The 24,482-nt window shown below is 39.1% G+C and overlaps 1 protein-coding gene across 2 annotated transcripts in view; it reads left to right on the forward strand.

The window, feature by feature from the left end:
- Positions 1-23,322, forward strand: part of LOC117301347 (protein capicua homolog) — a 42,677-nt gene extending 19,355 nt beyond the window's left edge. The window contains exons 8-20 of one of the 2 annotated variants that reach the window (XM_033785266.1): positions 399-552; positions 1,924-2,042; positions 3,100-3,204; positions 3,687-3,843; positions 4,901-6,776; positions 8,348-8,535; positions 9,597-9,905; positions 10,207-11,018; positions 12,092-12,519; positions 13,747-13,892; positions 15,736-15,930; positions 19,756-19,881; positions 22,484-23,322. In XM_033785266.1, coding sequence (XP_033641157.1) covers positions 399-552; positions 1,924-2,042; positions 3,100-3,204; positions 3,687-3,843; positions 4,901-6,776; positions 8,348-8,535; positions 9,597-9,905; positions 10,207-11,018; positions 12,092-12,519; positions 13,747-13,892; positions 15,736-15,930; positions 19,756-19,881; positions 22,484-23,073 — 5,205 coding nt within the window. In that variant the 3' untranslated portion in view covers positions 23,074-23,322. The remainder of the gene's footprint in view (positions 1-398; positions 553-1,923; positions 2,043-3,099; positions 3,205-3,686; positions 3,844-4,900; positions 6,777-8,347; positions 8,536-9,596; positions 9,906-10,206; positions 11,019-12,091; positions 12,520-13,746; positions 13,893-15,735; positions 15,931-19,755; positions 19,882-22,483) is intronic. The other variant, XM_033785267.1, reaches the window with a different exon arrangement.
- The last annotated feature ends 1,160 nt before the right edge of the window (positions 23,323-24,482 follow it).

Here is a 24,482-nt window from a genome sequence, read left to right on the forward strand (position 1 = left end):
TTCACAGCAATTGGGATTTAAGTAAAGAAGTCACTCAAAACAGTTCATTGTTAAAATTTGGGTTTAATGCACGAAGACATGTGGCTTACTGCATATAGACTTTACTCAAAACACATGCCTTAGTTACAACATATTGCTGGTCTTGTGTTGGGACTCATAAAATCCTATTTAGAGGAACTTGTCTGTGGAAATTATCATGTAAACAGCTACATAAAAGAAAGATGTTTGAATGATTTTAAACATCATCATATCTTGTTTGAGAGTGCGTAACTCAAGCATTGTATTATGTTCCTGCAAGAAACAAATGCAAAGTTGAGTTTAACACCATCTACTTGTATAAAGGATACATGGACAAAAGGAAATCATGGTATTGACAAATGCTTTATATTCCCCCTTAGGTTAAAGAGGCTCATTTTAAAGCTCACCCAGACTGGAAATGGTGTAACAAAGAGAGGAAGAAGTCTGCCAGTGTAGTTCCTCCTGAGCTGTGTGATAAGATAGAGGCTAGACAGAGACACGCCTCAGAGGGTGAAGCAAGTTGTAGTGGTACAGGTTGGTAGTCTAAGAAATCACAAACTAGTCAAAGTAACAAATAGATTTAGCTTTTCACTGCTTTCAAAAAACATGGAAAGTCAAGGTCACACATTTGTTCATTTTAATGCAACTTGAGCAATAAAGTTTGTGCAAATTGACTTACATACGTATTTACGTATGTAAAATTAGCGGCAGGTCTGTAATTTTCAGCACCCCCACTGAATTTCCCAAGGTACCCCAAAATCACAACACCAAAATAAAACAATTTTTATTCCTTAAGTTATTAATATTTACATTATGTTTACAATCAATCAATAAGTCAGTTATAACCTCTCCTCAATTCCCAACATATTCAATTCCCAACATGTTCAACTCGATATCTAACTCCAAATCTCATATGAAATAGATTCAGATTCTGTTTCGTCTTCAACACTACTACTCCAATCTTCACTAAGCATTAATTTGCATCTCCAAATTCTACTAAGCAATAATATGCAACTCTAAATCCTACTCAAATTCACCTAGCAATAATATGCAACTCCAAATTGTACCCAAATTCACTTAGAATCAATATGCAATTCCAACTTTGACTTCAAATTCACCTTGCAATAATGAGCGATTCCAAATTTCACTTAGCCAACTATGCGGCCCTCCAAATACTGTTCTGTAGGCATAAAAGCCAGTGTTCACTTGCTCAAACAAATACCTCCTGGATGCAACCTCCATGTATGCATCAGTCCAGCCCAGCTGACTTCCCTGTTCGCCCCATTGTATCGTCTAATGGACGCACTTCAACTCAAAAACTTTGTGAAGAGTCTGTTGCACGTGGGCTGTGTGTATGCGCGCGCGCTTAGAAATAGATTACGCGCGCGCTTAGAAGTAGGTTACGCGTTGTTACTTATAGCTATGAATTGCGTTCCGCGTGATAATCTTGCGCGTCTGATATGAGGAAGTTAGTTGGTTATAAACACTGGTCATTATCAACTGCTTATACAACCCACGTGTAGCGCTCTCCACCAATTAGAGAAACTGTCTGGGGTATTTATGAATAACACATAACAAACTTTGAACTAAAAAATCGTTAAGATTACAGCACTTTTGTGTCTAAACTTTGTCAAGTGTCTCAATAAAATAGTGTTTCCTGTAACTAAAGCAAGATTACTCCATTCTAAATTAAAATTTATTTATCAACACGGTTTTCGTTTTTTAACACAAAATGCACTGAAAATATTGCATTTATAAACAATAAATAAGTTGTGTAACTTACAGTCTATCCATTGGTGGTTGTGCCTGCCGAATATTTGGTTTTGAATGTTACTTAAAATACAGATGTTCAAATGTGTTGACTGTATGTTTAAATACCTTCTGTTTTTATTATTTCTAAATCAGGTCAAGAATTAACAGCACCAGGTACTTTAGTTTCATTGGCTTCGCTGACATCAGAAGGCAAGCAAACCAGCCATGCAGACAATCAGGATGATAAGCATCAGGAACAAACTCAAATCAAGGTATAAGAATAATACCAAGTCCTTATCCCCCATTTCACAATAACCGTCACTTTACATAAGTGCCCTGTGCCCAATTTCATAGTGCTGATTAGTGGCCGATTTTGTGCTTACTGTGCAATTTCTATTTCATAGCGCTGCTTACCGTAAGCACACAAAAAGGCATGCTAACCTTCCAGTGCTTACCGCACGGAAATAAATGACGTCACAATACAAATCCATGGTAAACACGCAATTAACTGCCCAATTTTTCTGCTAACCTTTGAAATACCCTAAGGCTTAAGCAAATTTTTCTGCTACAGTAAGCATGCAAATTTGCTTACCGTTAAGCAGCGGTATGAAATTGAGCCCAGGTCATCGGGCCAATAACATTCCTTTAATCTTTCTCAGCTCCCTGGGGAGTATACAGCCCTGGGCTGCTGTGGCGCTCTGAAGGCTTTTTCAAATACAATATCCATGTGTACCCCACAGGTACCCATTTATTACCCTGGGTGAAGACAAGCCAATATAGTAAAGTATCTTGCAAGTGCCTCGACCGGGATCCGGACCCACACACCAATGATTTAGCCATCAGAACTTGAATTTGATGCTCTAAACCGCCATGACACCCCATCTTGTATTTGTTTTGATCCCTTCTCAACTATGAAGTCCTATGTAACATCAATAGTGTTTTTAAAAACAATTATTTCTTTGGCACAACTAGGAATCCGCAATAAGAAGATCATCATGATGACATTTATACTAGTCAATCAATTTGTTAATTGTGCTACTTATAGTTTAATTATTGTTCGAGACCATCTTGGAAGTGGTTTTAAAGGGCATACACTCTTAGTTGTTGTTTATCTTACATCTTCTGTTCTGGGCATTATTGAGCCGTCATTTTTTGTTTTTGCAGATTTTAAATTATAATTTGGAACAGTAGCAGGGTGATTCTAGCTGTTTTCGCATACCAAACAAGTTTTGAAAAATAACATTTCAAATGTAAATCTAACAAAAGAGGAGCCATTTTTTTCTTGTGGGTTTCTATGAAATAATTATTTGTTTTGTGTGTTTGTGTCAGATTCCAGTGCTGTGCGTGCCTCCCAAAAAGAGGTCGTTGAGTGCATCTCATGTTCCAAGCAGTGCTCAGGAATACAAACATGTTCACTCTGCATGTCAACCACTTGTAAGATCTTGTACTTTACTCAAATTTATTCAAGACTTTAATAAAATCATTCTCATTCACATAAATGGTCAGTACATGACACATTTTCTCATGATAGTATCATGCTTTGCATGTAAATAGCCAAGAAAGATGTCTGAACATAACGCCAATATGAAAAAGTAAGCTTCTACATGTTCAAAGGCAATTTTGACTTGTGAGTTTTGAGCACTTTTAAGTGTTAAAACACTTGGGAATCTAAAAACCTTTTTCGCACAGGAATAGGTTTAGTTTTTTTTAGAACTGCAGATTGATTTGTTTTAAAAAACAAATAATTATTAAACATGAATAATGACTAAAATATGTTATTTTCCCAAACCTACACAGATATTTATAAAGAATAAAATAAAGCATTAAGGAGGAACTTGTGTCTATGATCTTCCTTTCCTTCTGTCCTTCTTGTGGAAACTTATTTCAAGATAGTTCTCTATGTTCCAATTCAATAGAAACCAAAACAGTGTTGCAAATCCTCCATGTTGAAGACTCCAGATCAAGCGTTGACCTTACTGGGACAACCAATACGACGACGGTTAGAATCCGAGGAAACAATGAGCGATGAAGAACAAATGGTGATTGATGAAGAGGGAGATGATGATGTCATTGGTAAGTATACTCAGCTCATCAAAGTGTCCTGTTTATGTAATCTCAATAATATTTATAAGGGTCAGAAGATTCATCTTTGCGTTGTGGAGCTATTGGCTAGCTTTGCAGTTAACATTTTCAGTCTATTCAGGACCCAATCATAGTTAAGTCCAGTTTCCAATTGTCTGTTCTGAGAGCCAGTCCGAAGGACACAGCAAAAGTGGTTAGTTTTTTTGCTTAAGGACACAATTGTTTAGACCAGGACTCGAACCCACACTCTACTGATCAGAAACACTAGAGCTTGAGTGCAGTGTGCTTGACCACTCAGCTACAACATACACTGTATCAAAACAGGTTAGCCCTCCAGTCAATACTTCTTTGTAAATAGGTCTACAGAAGGTACATGTTTTAGTGAAGGAAACAAATGTAAACTAAATATGAAGGTGCCTTAAGACAAATGCAGAGCTGTTCATATGAATAACATTGATTGGTCCAGGTAATAAGACATTATGTTTTTAATTAATACTGCATGTATTTGTACAGTGCTTAAAGACACTGGACACCTTTGGTAATTGTCAAAGACCAGTCTTCTCATTTGGTGTATCTCAACAAATGCAGAAAATAACCAACCATTGAAAATTTCAGCTCAAGTGGTCGTTGAAGTTGTGAGATAACTATGAAAGAAAAAACACCCTTGTCACACAAAGTTGTGTGCTTTCAGATGCTTGATTTTGAGACCTCAAAGTCTTATTATGAGGTCTCGAAATCAAATTTGTGGAAAATTACTTGAACAATGTCACTTCAACGTCACCGTTTCTCACAATGTTTTATACTAACCACCTCTCTCCGTTACTCGTTACCAGGTAAGGTTTAATGGCAATAACTATTTTGAGTACCTACCAATAGTGTCCACTGCCTTTAAATGCATTTTTGTAATGCTGTTATTAAGTTTGATTCTTGCATAGTAGGGGGGGGGGGGGGCAATGATTCTACTAGTAGTGTTTGTGGTGTGATAATACAGATGCTTTTCACATACATTTGCCAGATATTAAATATGTGAACTTGTGTTTGATTGCAGCTGATGATGAAGTGTGTAATGTTGAAGAAGTACAGCATATTGATCTGGAATGCAAAGAGCGAGTTGCTGACAGTGAATCTGAAACAGAATCTGAAGATGAAACCATGATTGAGAATAAAGCTTTTCCTCAACGACGCTTTTCACCCGCCATGAAACACCTCTCTGCATCTGACATCACCTATAGACCTAAACCAATTAAAGCTAAGCCTGGTTCAAATTCACCAATCAGGAGTGACATTGGTTGTGATCAGTTTGATGGTGGTTCTAATTATGATAAAGCAATACCACGTCCTTCCTCTAGCGGTAGCACATTCCAACCAACCGGAGCAGTCTTTAAGGCACATTCACCAAGGAATAAAACAGACCCCCTTTCTGACTGCAAGGCTAAAGCTTTCTATGAGTATCAACCAGCTAATAAAGAAAGCCAAGAGGGAATTGCCAAACGGGGATATTTCTCCAAAATCGAATTCAAATCGAGCTCTTCTCCGAACACCAGTCAAAGTTGTGATCAATCCAGTCATACTGAAGACCAAGATGGAATTACACAGCAAGCATCTTCATCCTCTGACAAGCCCACGTCAGTACAATCCTTACCAGCTGCAGCAAGTTTAACAGATTGTACAAGTCATGAAATGGTTGCAGCAAGTCATAAATCAGCTCGTGTAGCAACTATTGCAAGCTCCAACCAATCAACAACCAGTTCAGTCATCGTTGGTCAATCACAAGCTAGTTCAGTTATTGTCAGTAAGACGTTAAAACCTAAATCAGCACAGCCTGGACAGTCTCATCAGGGATCAGTAATTGTCAATACTCAGCAGTTACACAGATTGCATGTAGGCGCACCAACATCTGCTAAGCCTACATTCTCTTCATTTCAAATCCATCAGAAAGCAGAAAGTGTGGAATCTAAGGAGGTACATGCACCTACAGCATCACAAGCTTCGTTACCTACTGGAAATGTTATATTGAGTGGTAAACCACTGTCTGTATTGAAGTCTGGTTGCAGGCAAATGAATGCTGCTAAGTTACTGCAATCAATCTCACAAGTTAAGCAAGGTAATGGAGTACTAGTTGCTGCAAATCAACCTAGGCCACACAGCCCAGCACCTGCAAGCATTCTAGCTAATCTTAATATGAAGCCTGCTCATAACGTAACTCCATTGATACACCATCAATTGCCACAGCCAAGTTGTCCAACTAATACATCTACATGTATTCCTGTAGCTCCAGCAACAGTCACATCAACAGGCTGTCATCTTCAGTATATTCTACCTTCAATTCCATCCCATGTTCCTGGTCCAGGACCTAAATCAGTGCCACCAGGGTTTCAGATAGCTAGCCCAATTCAGTTAGCTCCACCTATCAGCAATCAAGTTACCCTTAAAGCTGCATCAACTAGTCAGGTAGCGGTTGTGGCTAATCATAAAGCAGGAACTGTACCCCAGCCACCAAATCAGATACTTGGTCATGCAAATGTCTTAAGTGCACAGATGTTAGCAAGTAATGGGGCACAAGTTATTCCTCTGATTGCATCACAGGCATCCCTTCCTCCACAACTTGTTGCAATATCACATACATCAGCAAGTGCATCAAGCCAAATGAGCCAGGCACAGCATATGATGTTACAACCAATCAACATGAATGGCATCAATAATAGCAATGTAACACCACATGTCAACCAGTCTCAGTGTGTAACAGTCAGGTCCATCAATCTTAACCCATCCAACGTAGTCTCACAACCTGTCACCATAATGACTCAACCATACAGTCCAGTTGTGACAGTTGCTGCTGGTATTGCTGTTGCATCTGCTACTACTTCTACATTGATCCCAACAGCTCATTCTCAGACTAAGTACTTGCTGCCATCTAGTCAAAGGTAGGTTTGATGTCTTGTCCTAGTTACTTTATCTTTCTAATATTCAATCAATGTGCAGTCTGGCCACCATAAATGTCTCATGTTGTTTTATTTCAAATGTAGGTTAACTTGACAAGGAATGCTCAGTGTTCTCCACAGAGGGCGGCATGACGTAATCAAAATGGCGCCCGTAAATATGATGTAATCAACATGGCGCCCATTTTTATATGACGTCATCGGACATGAAAGCAGCAAATGCTTGAGAAAAACCTTTTCTTAAATTTTTTTTTATTAATCCCCGGCCCTGATGACGCTACCTATTGATTGTCATCCATTTCGGTTGAAACAGCGGCACAGTGTAGGAATTTAGGAATTTAGAAACGGGTGACCGGACGGCTTTCACATGCAATTTTCAAAAAGAAAAAAAGAAAAAGAAAAAAAAGAAGAAAAAAACCACACACAACTTTGGACTATCTTATCTCCAATTAACATGATTAATACTGTTTTCATCAAAAACCACTTTCATGAATTAATGATAAGCAGTTCCAACGTTAAGAACTTCATTTGCAAAAAAACCATTGAGATTCAATGATCGGTAAAGTACAGTTTGTATCAATGAACTTTGCTCCACATCGTGCACGCCCTCAATCGGTGAAAGTTATCCATGTTTGAATATTCTTCAAGGCTGTTCATTGTACCATTCTACAGCTAGCGACACTACTGTGTAGCAATTCTGTCTCAGTTCATGAATGTGCGTATTGTGTTGGAGTCTTATTCAACTCCTAATCATTTAAAGGGTGGCTGCAGTGTTTTTTTAATTCATTTAAACGATTAAACATGACTTTTTAAACCTGAAATATTTTTATATATTTTTTATTATGCGCAAAGTATTTAAAAAAAATGGTTTTCAAGAGATTAGGGGAACCTACCTCGCCCCTAAAAGGGAGCCTTCATTTGCATAAACTTGACGTCATGTCGGTAACCCGAGCCGTCGGGCCCCCTAGCTATGTGCATATAGTGACGTGTGCACTGTGTGGCCTGGTACCTAGGCACGTGTAGTTAGGGACAAGACTCTTTTTGCCGACGAAATGTTTGAATTCCCGACATGGCGTCGATGGTAGGGGGTGGTAACAATCCACAAAGTGGGGGGGGGGGGGGCATGACTTGGTCGCTAATTACGCAAGTCAGATATGTCGGGAATAAACAAAACACATTTTATTGATGTTCAATACATATCAGAAATAAATGATAGCAAAATTAACTGTTATATTTTAATTCACTGCAGCATCCCAGTCAGTTTTTTTGATGGTTTATTATTTGTTACCTCTATTTGATGAGATTACTATTGAGTTGTTTTGTTCACTTGATTAAAAACACCAAATCCGTTAATGTATAGGATTGATGTGAATCATGTTATCAGGATACATCAGCATGAATTGATGTGAATCATGTTATCAGGATACATCAGCATGAATTGATGTGAATCATGTTATCAGGATACATCAGCATGAATTGATGTGAAGAAACTATGTGGATTATAATGGAGTATTATCTGATGTAGAGTGCTATAACAACATGTATTTGTTTTGCAGGTTGACTATCTTGCAACATGCTGGTAATTCATCTTACCCTGCTACACCTGCCTCTCCTGGACCATTTGTGATGTCTAGTGATCAGCTTGCTACACTAACTGGCAATTCTGCCAAGCTACAGGGAACATTACTGACTCCATCTGTTCTTCAATCCTTACCAAACACTCCTACAAGTACTGTCATTAATAGTATGTACCGTCCTCTCTCATATAGTGTCAACAATATGTTGTTTGTGGGATTTAAAACTTTGCTTGGTGGAAATACGATATAGTAAGGTTTGCGGTAACAACATGTAATGATTATCTCTAAATTAGTTGGGGTGGTTCTGAAAAGAATCGTTTTTTTCAACTCGACGTTTTGATCAGTATGCTCTGATCGTTTTCTGGAGGAAGCTGATATTTAGAAATATGTGATTTATTATGCTTGGAAGTTTACCAGCTACCCTGGTAACCCACACTGTTTTTTTGATAATGTACACTTGAGTGAATTTAAACACTGATTTGTCCACATCTCTGTTTCTAAATAAGGGAATCAATGTGTGGTGAAGAGGTTTTCAACTAGTGGTTTAATCCCAACGAGGCCTGGTTCTTGATAATTTTACCGAGACTAAGTCGAGGTAAATTATCAAGAACCGGGTCGCGGTGGGTGTAAACCACTAGTTGAAAACCGATTCAACACACTTTGATTCCCATTCATAAATACCTTTTCGGTCAAAAAATATCAACACTTTTTGGTCAAAAAGTAAAATAAATGCAAAAATTATAATTTGTCAATGATTTCTTTCAACACAACACCCCTCCAGCTATGAAATGGTAAGGCCCAGTCAAGGCCCTCGGGTAAACAACTCCTTATAGGGGAATGCTGTGCGTGTCACGCGTATCGCTAATGTGGCACAACTGTCTCGGCCGTTGCCCTCGACCAATAGGAATGAAGAAAACTGTCTTAAGCTTAGGTGCAAACTCGCGTGTCACGCCCATGTGTCAACACTTTTTACTGGTCATAAACAAAGATTTATACACACCCACATGACGCACTCTCCACCAATAAGAATAGCGAAACTGTCTGAGGATGAATAGTTAGTTACAAGTGTTTTGTTATCCAGGAATGAACCATTCTGTTGTCCTTACAGAAACCTGAACAGTGAGCAAAACTTTTTAACTGAGAAGGGTAGTTTATGTACATGTATCTGTGTATTTGAGTTTAATTTTAATATAAAAACAATAACGTTATTATATTATTGTACACGTAGGTGGAAGTCGAGTGATAACTCAAGCTGGTGTAGCACAGCCTAAACATGTTGTTGCCTCCACTATCTCCCGATGTAATGCTCCATCCTCACTGATGAATCTACCAACTGTCAATCAAACTATCCCAGTTGCGTATGCTCCTATCATGCCAGCAAAGCCCTCAACTTTGGCTGCAGGATGTGTTGGTTCCTTCCTGAACGTTGGCATGAAGACACCACTAACAGCTACTAGTGTCATAGTCAATCTTGCCCCAGTACCATCTCCTGGAACATTGTCCCAGGTTGCTCAAACAAGGACCGTCTTCTCAACAGGTACATGTAGGACTAATTCATCTTACTCCATATATCCATTGGAAGTAAATATGTTAGAATGGGGAGGGAAAGCAGCCTAGGTAATTGTACAAAGTGTACCCTTTAAGATGAACGGAAAGCTGACAATTGCTTTGACAATTGTCAGCTTTGACAATTACCAATAGTGTCCACTGTCTTTATAACACTCCTTGAAATGTGTAGCTTGAGTGCTATCCATGTGTCCCACATAATGCTGATTCATGTTAACAGGTCCTTGACATGCAAAGTGATTGTATTTATTTGATGATCATTTTGTTTGTAGGAACGTCAGCCAGATTGCCCATTGTTTCTGTAACATCCTCAACTCAAGTCAGGACGAGGACTGATCCAACCAACGTTGTGTCTAGTTCTTCTTTCACTTCAACTTCGTCTACTACAAAACGTATTAAAGCCACCATCGCAACTATTCCTGTAGCGACATCAAGTGTAGTATCGGCAGCAGTAAACAAGGGAACCAAGTTAGCCATTTGTAAGCTTGGTAAAGGTACCAAGAGCAGCCCAAGTTCACAAAGTTTTCGTACGATGCCTAAACTGGCTCCTATTCTGTCATTTACTACTGCGAAGTCAATCACACAGGCTACAGTATCCAACTTGCCTGAACATCCTTTAGTCATTGACACATGTGTTTCTATGACAAAACAACTCTCAAGACAAATGCATGATTCAAAAGACACTGGCTGTGTATCTCATGCATTAGCAGATACAACAAGTGATAAGGCACAAGGGACCAAAGGGTCAGTAATTGACTCTGTACCTGCAAAGCAGACATCAACTGTCTCAGGTTGCTCAATGTCTAAGAAAGCAGACCTAACACAAAGCAACACATCCTCGGACTCCCTAAGGAATGTCCCATCAAAGAGCTTTGAACCTAAAGTATTTGTTGAAACTGAGTCAAGTAGTCAGCAGAAACCACCAGTAACTGCATATTCCTTGGGTCATATGACTTCAAACACAGATAACTCCACACTTTCACATGAGCAAGCTACATCTAATGTCAAACCACAGAGGGCTTGTAAAGGCAAGAAATATAAGAAAATACTGGAACAATGTGGAGTCAAGGCACACAAGCGAAAGGTAAGTGCCACGGACATTATCAACATTATAAGTTATCACACAAGCGCGAGTGGAATACGTAAAAATATAGGGCTTCCACGTCCCATATCCAACGAGGCCGAATGGGACGCAGACGCGCTATATTTTTTCTTTTCAACAAGCATGCATGTTATAACAAATTTATCTTCCAGTCTCACGTGCAACGTGCAATGTTTAAAATTTCAGAACGTTATTTCCAACGAACAGCATACATGTGCACAAAGTTTATAATGTAATTTTGCACTGTCCAAATATGGATCGTGACGCATTGACACACACAATACGCACTGTGCAATAACAAAACTGGAAGTAGTTTATAGGTTTTTATACCATCCTCCAGTTTGAGCATCTGATTGGTGGATTAGTGCGTACTGGAAGATAATAGAGAGGTTTCGCAAGCGAGTTAATCAACCACCATGTCACAGTCAATGTTAGATGGTTAATCAACCACCATGTCACAGTCAATGTTAGATGGTTAATCAACCACCATGTCACAGTCAATGTTAGATGGTTAATCAACCACCATGTCACAGTCAATGTTAGATGGTTAATCAACCACCATGTCACAGTCAATGCTAGATGGTTAATCAACCACCATGTCACAGTCAATGCTAGATGGTTAATCAACCACCATGTCACAGTCAGTGTTAGATGGTTAATCAACCACCATGTCACAGTCAATGCTAGATGGTTAATCAACCACCATGTCACAGTCAATGTTAGATGGTTAATCAACCACCATGTCACAGTCAATGTTAGATGGTTAATCAACCACCATGTCACAGTCAATGCTAGATGGTTAATCAACCACCATGTCACAGTCAATGCTAGATGGTTAATCAACCACCATGTCACAGTCAATGTTAGATGGTTAATCAACCACCATGTCACAGTCAATGTTAGATGGTTAATCAACCACCATGTCACAGTCAATGTTAGATGGTTAATCAACCACCATGTCACAGTCAATGGTAGATGGTTAATGCACATTGTATACTCCCTCTTAGTACAGTGCAAGGTTATTGTATGTGTTGTGCCCTTCTGCTTGTTCACAGGTGCAGAAGACCAATGATTCATCGAATGTTGTTGGAGAGCCATATGAAGCCAGATGTGTTCCAACCCAAGATAAACCAAAGGATGAATTGACCACTTTGTCACCAATAACATCATTAGTGGCTGATAACAAGTCTTCATTGGTGATAACTGATAATCAACCTGTATCTTCAAGAGTTGTTGATAAACCCACATTGATAATGAGTGATGACAAACATGCACCATTAATGATAGCTGAGGAAGACACATCCACCAGCCAATCATCCAAGACTACAGCACCATCGCAACATGAACTGCCCCAACCTAGTGGTAGCAACAAAGGGTTAGATGATATGGATAGCCAGGATGGATCAGCAGACACACAATCTCAAGAGATCAGTAGGGATCCTAAGACGATATTGAAGAGAAATATTGATGATGGAATGGAGAGGTATGAACGTTTTTTTTTTTACATTCCAATATAAAATCTGAGCTTTGGTGTTTAAAAAAATGTCTGCGTCCAAATTTCAACTCTATGAAGTACATGTACATGTAACACACAAGTCAATTCATTGATAGAAAAATTTATATTAGAGAAATATTGATGAGGAAAAGCAGGGGTAAATGGGTACCTTTGAGGGCAGAGATGGTTCTTGTGATTGATTTAGCTTTAATAGTAGCACATAGTTGTTGCACAAGGCTGGATACTCCCAAGATTGTTTAAGGAATGATTTAAGGCCCAGTGACCAGGGATAATAATGCGAAGCACTTTGGGACGCCCTTCGGGGGTGAAAAGTGATAAATAAATTATTATTATTATTATTATTATTATTATTATTATTATTATTTCATTTTATCACAGCATGCAAAAGAAAGATCTCATTTTCCTTTGTGCCGGTAACTCCTCGAGCCGGGCTACGTCCCGTAGCCTTAGATCTCAAGGGTCTTTCTCAGGATCCTCGCTGTTCCCAAAAGCGCTGCCTTCTGTAATAGATCTACCCTCACATTTGTCCCTATTTCATCTAGATGTTTCCCCAGTGCTTTGGGAATGGTGCCAAGTGCTCCAACCACCACGGGGACTACTTTTACCTTTACCTGCCAAATCTTACGAAGTTCCCTGGCCAGGTCCTGGTACTTCTCGATCTTTTCCATCTCCTTCGAAGCTACCCTTATATCACCTGGCACCGCTATGTCAATGAGATGACACATCTTCTTCGTCTTATCTAATAGCACAACATCCGGACGCCTATGTTGTACAACATGATCGGTCTGAATGTTAAAGTCCCAACTGACTTTGTAACGAGCATTGGAGAGCTGTTGATAATATAAAACATTGTGGGAAACGACTCCCTTTGAAGTAGAGTAGTTTTTGAGAAAAAAATAATTTCTCACTAAAATAATAAAAGACTTCCAGCTAGAAGTCTTTTATTCTTTTCTGAAAGCACACAAATTGGTCCAACAAGGGTGTATTTTCTATCATCATTTTCTTGCAACTTTGATGACCAATTGAGCCAACATTTTCACAGGCTTGTTAATTTATGGTAACGATGGGATACACCGAGTGAGATTACTGGTCTTTGACAATTACCAAATGTGTGCCTACCCTTTAATACACTGTGTACATTGTCTTAATATCGCAAACACTTTTTTGTGCATTTGTTTTTGTTTTTGTGGGCAGGGTTCTTGAAGAAGTTAATTTTGAAGCTCAGTTCAAAGAGTTACCAGAGTATCATCCAGAAGATCATGTTCAAGACATCAGCACAATTCCCCTTACTCCTCATGCTATTGTCAGTAGTTACAGAAGAAAAAGAAACAACTCTCAGGGTAGGTGGTTCTTAAGTCTCTTCATGAATTGAGCCCATAATCACACCAGTGTCAGGACAGCTTGACATTGGAACAACTTGCAGTTTACCAACTTGACGGTTCAGACAACTTGCAGTTTACTAACTTGACAGTTCAAACAACTTGCAGTTTACCAACTTGAGGGTTCAGACAACTTGCAGTTTACCAACTTGATGGTTCAGACAACTTGCAGTTTACCAACTTGACGGTTCAGACAACTTGCATTTTACCAACTTGACAGTTCAGACAACTTGCATTTTACTAACTTGACGGTTCAGACAACTTGCTTTTTACCAACTTGACGGTTCAGACAACTTGCAGTTTACCAACTTGACGGTTCAGACAACTTGCATTTTACCAACTTGACGGTTGAGACAACTTGCAGTTTACCAACTTGAGGGTTCAGACAACTTGCAGTTTACCAACTTGACAGTTCAGACAACTTGCAGTTTACCAACTTGAGGGTTCAGACAACTTGCATTTTACCAACTTGACGGTTCAGACAACTTGCAGTTTACCAACTTGACGGTTCAGACAACTTGCATTTTACCAACTTGACAGTTCAGACAACTTGCATTTTATTAACTTGACGGTTCAGACAACTTGCATTTTACCAACTTGACGGTTCAGACAACTTGCAGTTTACCAACTTGAGGGTTCAGACAACTTGCACTTTACCAACTTGACGGTTGAGACAACTTGCAGTTTACCAACTTGAGGGTTCAGACAACTTGCAGTTTACCAACTTGACAGTTCAGACAACTTGCAGTTTACCAACTTCAGGGTTCAGACAACTTGCAGTTTACCAACTTGAGGGTTCAGACAACTTGCAGTTTACCAACTTGACGGTTCAGACAACTTGCAGTTTACCAACTTGACGGTTCAGACAACTTGCAGTTTACCATCTTGACGGTTCAGACAACTTGCAGTTTACCAACTTGATGGTTCAGACAACTTGCAGTTTACCAACTTGACGGTTCAGACAACTTGCAGTTTACTAACTTGATGGTTCAGACAACTTGCAGTTTACCAACTTGACGGTTCAGACAACTTGCAGTTTACCAACTTGATGGTTCAGACAACTTGCAGTTTACCAACTTGACGGTTCAGACAACTTGCAGTTCACCAACTTGACCGTTCAGACAACTTGCAGTTTACCATCTTGACGGTTCAGACAACTTGCAGTTTACTAACTTGAGGGTTCAGACAACTTGCAGTTTACCAACTTGAGGGTTCAGACAACTTGCAGTTTACCAACTTGATGGTTCAGACAACTCCCAGTTTACCAACTTGACAGTTCAGACAACTTGCAGTTTACAAACTTGACAGTTCATACAACTTGCATTTTACTAACTTGAAGGTTCAGACAACTTGCAGTTTACCAACTTGACAGTTCAAAAAACTTGCATTTTACTAACTTGACGGTTCAGACAACTTGCAGTTTACAAACTTGACAGTTCAGACAACTTGCATTTTACTAACTTGACGGTTCAGACAACTTGCATTTTGCCAACTTGATAGTTCAGACAACTTGCAGTTTACTAATGTGACGGTTCAGACAACTTGCAGTTTACCAACTCGATGCACTTATCAAAAAGAGAAGGGTTGGCCCCGGTGTTCCTGGCTGTGGCTGCTGTATGCGCCGTAGCACCTTGTAAACCCTTATAAGGTGCTACATAATTGGGTCTCAGAATTCATCACTGCAATAACCTATCTTTCTGAAAGTTTGTATATACTCAGTGCCCTGAGTAGCTTGTTTGGTGTGCTTTATAAGACCTTGATATTATTATTTGATAATTATTTAAGCTCTTACTTGTCGTTAAAGGTAAAGGTGATGATTCTGGGACTGATAATGATCCTAGCTCACCAAGATTGAAATCTCCTAATCGCCAAACATCCAGTGGTTCAGAGCCTAACACTCCAATTAAACGACCAACAGTTGATGATACAGTGTTTAAATTTAGTGAGCGGCTAACATCCCCATCAGGAGCAGATGATGTTCACATTCTCAAGACTCCAGGTATGTAGAGAAACCAACAAATACTTACTAATAATAATTGTTGTGTGCTAGCTTACAGTACATGTATGTCAAGTGCACTAGCTTACAGTACATGTATGTCAAGTGCACTAGCTTACAGTACATGTATGTCAAGTGCACTAGCTTACAGTACATGTATGTCAAGTGCACTAGCTTACAGTACATGTATGTCAAGTGCACTAGCTTACAGTACATGTATGTCAAGTGCACTAGCTTACAGTACATGTATGTCAAGTGCACTAGCTTACAGTACATGTATGTCAAGTGCACTAGCTTACAGTACATGTATGTCAAGTGCACTGTATGCTCTCTTAATAATAATAATTGTTGTGTGCTAGCTTACAGTACATGTATGTCAAGTGCACTAGCTTACAGTACATGTATGTCAAGTGCACTAGCTTACAGTACATGTATGTCAAGTGCACTAGCTTACAGTACATGTATGTCAAGTGCACTAGCTTACAGTACATGTATGTCAAGTGCACTAGCTTACAGTACATGTATGTCAAGTGCACTAGCTTACAGTACATGTATGTCAAGTGCACTAGCTTACAGTACATGTATGTCAAGTGCACTAGCTTACAGTACATGTATGTCAAGTGCACTAGCTTACAGTACATGTATGTCAAGTGCACTAGCTTACAGTACATGTATGTCAAGTGCACTAGCTTACAGTACATGTATGTCAAGTGCACTGTATGCTCTCCAAATAATACTGTATTTTAACTGTGCCAATGTAGCATGCATAAAATTGTAGGGCAGTTTGGGAACTTGTTTGTATTTGAACAGAGCTGAAAATCACTGGATATATTTGCAAGTGTTAGTTTGGTTGTTTGTTGGTTTCAGACAAGTTAGTTCATTAGCTTGGAATGATTCACGCTTAATGTACCAATATAAGACCCTCAATCTTTAACAAGTCAACCAGAGTAAAGAACATTTCATGTAGTAAGTACATTGAATGATTGCTACTTTTGACAAATGAAGCTTTCAGCTTTTGGGTGATGCCAATGGTGTGTTTTCAAGATGCTACAAACCATGGGCTTCATTTTACATCCTTTTAAGTTTGTTGTAATAATTGCAGTCACATTCTCGAAGTCTTGTTAGTTTTGACCACAGTTTTTGTCAAGTTTTTATCATGAACTGATCAGTTCTCAATCTGCACAATCCAAAGCCCGTTGCGGTCCTTCTGTACATCGGTCATACCTCGCATAAAATTGAACAGATACTCTGTGAAGCGGAAATCAAGCTCTACTACCAACTCGCAATAAGTTGGAAACGAAATTACACACTCACAAAGACAAGCATGATTCTGGGTGGCACGGTTGGCTTGTGCGTAAAGCGCTCGCCTCTCACCAAGGTGACCCCGGTTCGATTCCCGGTCGGGGCCATATGTGAGTTGAGTTGTGCGTTGGTTCTCTGCTGTGCCACGAGGGTTTTCCAGACTATCCGGTTTTTCTCCCTCAGGAAAAAATCAAACACTTTCGATCTTGGCTGTGCTCCGTGGTCATAATGGGTTGATGTGGCTGGCAGCTGAATGCGCCCTTGCATGCCTGCTTCTCGAACACGTTGTAGCTGCGTCTTTCGCAATACAGCTCTTAGCTGCGAGTAAGGACGATTAGCCCCCCAAATTATTAGTATTATTATTATTATGATTCTAGCAGTCAGGCAGGGGTCTATCGAATTCCTTGTACCTGTGGTAAAGTGTACATTGGCGAGACCGGTAGAGACCTAACTACCAGGCTAAAAGAACATAAATCACATGGCCGCAGAGGGGAATATGACAAATCTGCCATTGTCAAACACTCCACCGATTTAGACCATGTCATAGATTGGGATCAGGCTCGAATCATAGCACCTGAGAGACATTGGTATACAAGGCGCATAAGGGAAGCTATCGAAATATACAGACACGACACTGTGCCACAAGATATCAGTAATTTCCTTGAGCAGTATTTGGCATACTATCCTACCATCCTCCTCCTCTGACAACCCACAGTCTACTGACACACCCTACTACACAGGGCTTTCAGGAGAACCAAACAGTGCGTTGATTGTATTTACACTGAAACCTCTGAACCCCTGTAAATAAGCCCACTTCTCTCTAATCTCTGCACTCTCCTTACAAAGACTAGAGAAAACTATAGTCAAAGTGTTGAGATTAATTAAGAACTCACTCCACGGTATTTAATACTGATCCTATAAGCTTATGTAGTAGTCCCAGCCGATTTTCTATAACTTCCTCCATAAGCAGTATAGTTCTTTTCAGAACTGAGAAGTCTCCTGAACAATCTAATAAATCTACTTGGCGGTAGTAGAATATAAAGCAAGTCGGTTCTCTAAAGAAAAAACTCTACCTGGCAAATAGATACACACATGGTGTTACCGCAAACCAAATATACATTGCTACCTCACCATGCAATGCCTCAAATCATGTACTGAATAGATTTATTTTTAAAAGAAACTACCACATGAATTTGTTAAATTACAAAGTTTACACAAAAGAGCCATCATGTACAACGCAGAAACTGACGAGCATTAGCTAAATTCCTCATCCTGACTGAGTAAGGTAATTGAACTGCTTGCATGACCACATTATGGTGCTTGCCCTCTTATTGTCCAATGCTTGCCAAATTGACAGGTAGTTTTATGTTGTGATTGTTTCATCATTGACTTGCTTCTGATATATCTGCAAATTGTATCTCATTATCCGAAGACACTTGAGAAATGTCTTGATATAAGCTACCAGAGCGATAAGCACTTTGATTGTAACCCTCCTAAATCACAAGGAATGTCTTAATATAAGCTACCAGAGCGATAAGCACTTTGATTGTTACCCTCCTAAATCACAAGGAATGTCTTGATATAAGCTACCAGAGCGATAAGCACTTTGATTGTTACCCTCCTAAATCACAAGGAATGTCTTGATATAAGCTACCAGAGCGATAAGCACTTTGATTGTTACCCTCCTAAATCACAAGGAATGTCTTGATATAAGCTACCAGAGCGATAAGCACTTTGATTGTTACCCTCCTAAATCACAAGGAATGTCTTGATATAAGCTACCAGAGCGATAAGCACTTTGATTGTTACCCTCCTAAATCACAAGGAATGTCTTGATATAAGCTACCATAGCGATAAGCACTTTGATTGTTACCCTCCTAAATCACAAGGAATGTCTTGATATAAGCTACCAGAGCGATAAGCACTTTGATTGTTACCCTCCTAAATCACAAGGAATGTCTTGATATAAGCTACCAGAGCGATAAGCACTTTGATTGTTACCCTCCTAAATCACAAGGAATGTCTTGATATAAGCTACCAGAGCGATAAGCACTTTGATTGTTACCCTCCTAAATCACAAGGAATGTCTTGATATAAGCTACCAGAGCGATAAGCACTTTGATTGTTACCCTCCTAATTCACAAGGAATGGGTTGTTCAATACACTCATTTAATACTAATAGTGCCACAGAGAAAGACTGCAAACATGGAACAAATTATACTGACTTCTCAGAGAGTAGATTTCTAACAGGGTTATCGCGATTCAGAACCGCAGTGCATTATGGGTAGGAAGATGGGTCAGATTTGCTACCGCGATGTATGTTGTCATGCACGACTCCAGCACGCATCGCCTATTTTGTGGGGGTTCAACAGCTCTCTCTTGATATTTTGCTATTCGCGATAAACCTTATTAATTAGATTTAAAGCAAAGTTCTCAGTAAGCAGTGAAATAGTACATCAATTGACACATTTTGTGTTAGTGAGGTGTCATGATTAAACTTAAAAAAAATTATTTGTTCTTTGACAGTTCCAGAAGACAGTGAAGAATTTGACTTTGAGCCTGAGAAAAACGCCTCCACACTGAGGAAAATTCTAGATTTTCGAAGGATTCTGGTTATGCAACTATTCAAGACAGAAGGCTACTTTCCATCATGTAAGTATAATTAGTCAATGGTCATTGATAAGATGAGAATTAATCAAATGCTGTTCATGCAGCGTTCCCCCACAGGGTCAAATTTTGTCTGGGCGCTAAACCAATCCTGCTCTATCGTCAAATTGTGCAAACCATTCCTGCACTGTAAATAATTTCATGCGGATAAATAAGATGCGTCTTGTCTGACTTTTTAGACCCCCAAAACATCGTCGTGTCTTATCCTTCAGAGCGCCTTGTCTGCTAACGATTGATTTCTTGGAAATTATTTTTGTTTGCTGTGGTGTAATTTCACCAAAACACCCTCTTGCGTTCAATGTTTCTTACATTTATTGTCACACCGGAAGATACAAAGGCTACAAGTCCGAGCGATACATGATGGGATTTTGCGCTGTGTACGTGATCGGAAGTTTGCCCAGTGTTCAGCAGTACTTGGAGTGATCGTTATTACGTTTTATCCTAACGTTGATAAAATTGAGTGAATGTTTTTACTATTTATTTGAACCTTGAAATAATAAATAAATAGTCATAGTTCTGTACTACCTCTGCGGGTCTTTTTGACTGGTCAGCCGGACCACTAGGCAAGGTGTTTCAGCTGCTCCGCCGCGGTTTCCACTGGCATTTGGCTAAATTATTGTGGCAAAATTATTTTCAGCGGGAAGGTTTTTTAATCAATTCTTCACACATATGGAAGAAGACAGCATAACAACCTATTCAAAGACCAGATACTGTACATTTCTTCCATGAACAAAATTCACACACACACACAGTTTTGTTTGAATCACAATGTGTTTTATCTTCCTGTACGTGCTAATCCAGCAATCAGATGCATAAACTGGAGGGTGGTTTGAAAAGCTATAACCTACCCCTTTTTCTATTGCACAGTGCGTATTGTGAGGGTCAATGGGTCACGCTCCACATAAGGACTGGCTAAAAGTTACATTATTAACTTTGTGCGCGTGTATGCTGTTCGTTGCAAAATAACGTTCTGAAATTTTCAACTTTGCGCGTTGCCCTTGTGACGCTTGTCATAATAAAAATTTACTACGACCAACTATCTTTGATTAGCAAAATGGGGTACCTAAACATTTTTTTAAAAACATGACGCTACTTTCATTGGTTGACGAAAAAAGAATGCAATAACATTGTTCAAGAATTGCTAATTAAGTTGTTGTTTAAGTTTAGTACTCCTTTGTTTTTTTTATAAATGAGGTTGAGACTGGAAGATAAATTTATTTGAAAGCAAACAAAATATGGAGCGGGAGGAAAATTTTTGGTGGGTTTTGCTGTCAAGGTGTTTTCCTTGGGATAGTTTTGACAAGGTGCCTAATACTTGTAAAAATGTTAGACGCAATCTTTGTGTGCTTCCAAGCTCGCACATTAATTCCGCGCTTGCAGAATAAGCAGAATATGGTGAGCGTAAGCGCAGAGTTTGTTGGCCGATAAGAGTTCAGTGAAATCCACTCGTTCTAGATCAAACATCAAACCACCGACCAAATACAAGGATTTTATCCTGTTGTAGTTTGTCACATGACAATGGACTCTAAAAATACTGCATTGAACGCAAGAATTAAACCAACAAATCAAACAATCCTGAGTCAAATATACGCTTTTTGCATTTATCCCTTTTGAGATAAACATTTCAACTAAACATTTGACAAGTAAAAAGGAGATGTTGAAATAAATGTAAGACCACTCATCTTATATATCGCCCTCTATTGACATGTTTTGTACCGTTTTTTTTGTTTAAGCCAAATCTCCTAAACCAAAATGTACAAAAAGAGTTGAATCATAATAATATCAAATTGAAGCTCAGAACTGAAGCTTAATGCTTAATATAACATTTTTAAAAAAATTCCTGTTTAGTTGACCACGTGACCCTCATTTGCATATTTAATTTGGAAAACTTTGTTGCACCATATCTCAAGAAGTTCACTGCCGATTCTTACCCTGTTTGTAGGTATAGACTCCTTGGGGATTGGAGATTAATTTTGCAAAACCGTGACCTCAAGTTGACCTCTACTTCCGGGTTAACCGGAAGTGGGACCATATCTCAAGTACTATATAACCGATTTTCAAACTTTTTTTCAGTTTTAGACCCCCTAGGCGTTAAAGATAAACTTTGAAAAACCGTGACCTCAGGTTGACCTCTACTTCCGGGTCAACCCAAAGTGTGACAGTATCGATTTTCAAACTTGTTTCAGTTAGAGACTCTTTGGGCATTGGAGATTAGCCTTAGGTTACAATGACCCAATGTCGACCTCTACCTCCGGGTCAAATGGCACCATAACTCAAGACACTATTCACCATAACTCAAGACACTATTCACCATAACTCAAGACACTATTCACCATAACTCAAGACACTATTCACCATAACTCAAGACACTATTCACCATAACTCAAGACACTATTCAGCATTTTCAAACCTTTTTTCAGTCGTAGACTCCTTGGTCATTTTAGCACATAATCCAAGCAAAAGAACACGGAACAGCTTTGTGTTTGTTCACAAACACCTAATGTCTAGTTGTTATTATTACTATTAGTATTATCTCTGACAATTATTGTTAAGGCGTGTTTAACTATTTTTGATGATCTTATTTCAGCTGCAGCAACAACATCTTTCCAGTTACAGCATCGGGACATCTTCCCATCAAAGTCAATCCTTCAACTTAAGATAAGAGAGGTACGGCAAAAGATTATGCAACATTCCCGTGATGAAGATGCTGAAGAAGGATGTATGTCTCCAGGTGGCCCACAGTCAACCAAAATAGCTAGTAATAGTCGCTCCCAAACAAACACAAAACCTACCGCTAAAACTGCTGCTACTTTGGCTAAAAGTAGGTTAACCCTAACATCTATGGTGAGCACAGACACCAGCATGACAGCTAAACTGACACTAACCCCACCTCCCCCTTCATCCCCTATGGATAAATCACAATGGTCTCATTCACCTAAGGGTACATATACTAAATTCCATTATACACCACCTGCCAAGTCACCTCTTGCAAGATCAACTTCATCTCATGGTCAGCCCAGTCCTATCACATCATTCCAAGGTCCACAGCAACAAGCATACTTTGTGTATCCTTCTACAACTACTTGCATGTCTCCATTGGCACTGGTACCAACACAAGCAGCAACTGGAAGTAGGTGCAGTGGTCCAGAAACTAAACCCACTGTCACTAGCTCATAGAGGTCTGTGATTTTACAACTGCAGCATGTAGTATTCCATCTGATATCTCAAAGTCATAATTGTTCAATGTCCATACGTCATGTGTCGGGCATATTGAGCTATTGCTGTGAGTTTTAGTTAATGTCAATGTATTTAGGCATGAGACATTTTCTTCCCTGGTAATTCGTAAATCTACGTTTAGACAATGCGGGCAGCAGTAAATGGTATTTGAAGCTTTGCATGGTGTGGAGTATAAGAGCAACTATAAATATCAATATTGATAGTAAACTTGCGGGTACAACCATGGGTAAAAACTCTTTTGAAGGAGTGGTGGCTCTGAAAAGAGCCGGTTGGTCTCTAGTTTGGCGGGCAGCAGTGTTGGGGAATTTATTGAGAAGAGCATTACAAACAATCTTTTCAGTTGCTGATTGAGTTTAAAACTTTCGTATTGTACACCGGTGTAACGCAGCTGGTAACTGACTGATTTACAGAGGGCAGAAACTTGACAAGTATATGAAGAGGCTACCGGCTACATGGAATACTTCCCAAACAGGGCAACATCCATCTAAGAAAAGAAAAACTGGCAGTTTTGTAGTCATGACAGGTAATACTGTAGTGAGATTGTATTAAGATCAACAACACTCAAAGATTTTTGGCCCCAAACATTGAAAAATAGATTGTTTTGAGTGAATGGTATTTCAAAGAGTATCACCCGCTGTAACAGAAAAAAGTTTAACTTTTACTTTTAATGGTCAGGAACCATGACAAAAATTTAAACCGTTTCTTATAAAACACATAAGAAATGGTCACGTGATTATATTGTATATTGTCGGGATCCCGACAAAAACTAATTTTGAGCACTTTATTTCACTGCTACTAATAGTTGGCGGACTTTTTCGTGCAATGGCTCAAATGAAAGCTTGTAACTTTCTCGACCCCCATCAAAATACCTACTGAATTTTAAATCAAAATTTTGGGGTCAAATCGGCCAAAAAATCTGACATAGCATCTTTAATTAATGTCGTTACTTTTTGTCCTGGATTACCATAGTTGGATGTCGCATTCCTAGAGCACACTTTGGATCCCATTTATAGATGGATGTATATTTATGCATGTTATCATCATTGGGATTTTAGTTAATGACATCCTGATCCATGCAGGAAATGTTTCTATTACCAGAGTAGCAGTAATAAAACAAATAGTGAAATCAATCCTCTTTCAGGCATTTATTTAGGGAGATCAGAAGGAAAAGCGATAGTGGTCTAGTTAAGCGTGAGAAGGAAAAAGCTGGTCACTTAAAAGTGCTTGAAGTACAGTGCAGTTTATTTTGTTCATAGCTGCAGTTAAAAATAGTTGATACATGAAAAACCTATTGAGATGTATTTGTACTCAAAGCAACCTTGTTGAAACATGAGACTCCAGTGCTGGAA

This window comes from Asterias rubens, chromosome 17 (genome assembly GCF_902459465.1).
Source record: "Asterias rubens chromosome 17, eAstRub1.3, whole genome shotgun sequence".
Classification (NCBI taxonomy): Eukaryota; Metazoa; Echinodermata; class Asteroidea; order Forcipulatida; family Asteriidae; genus Asterias; species Asterias rubens.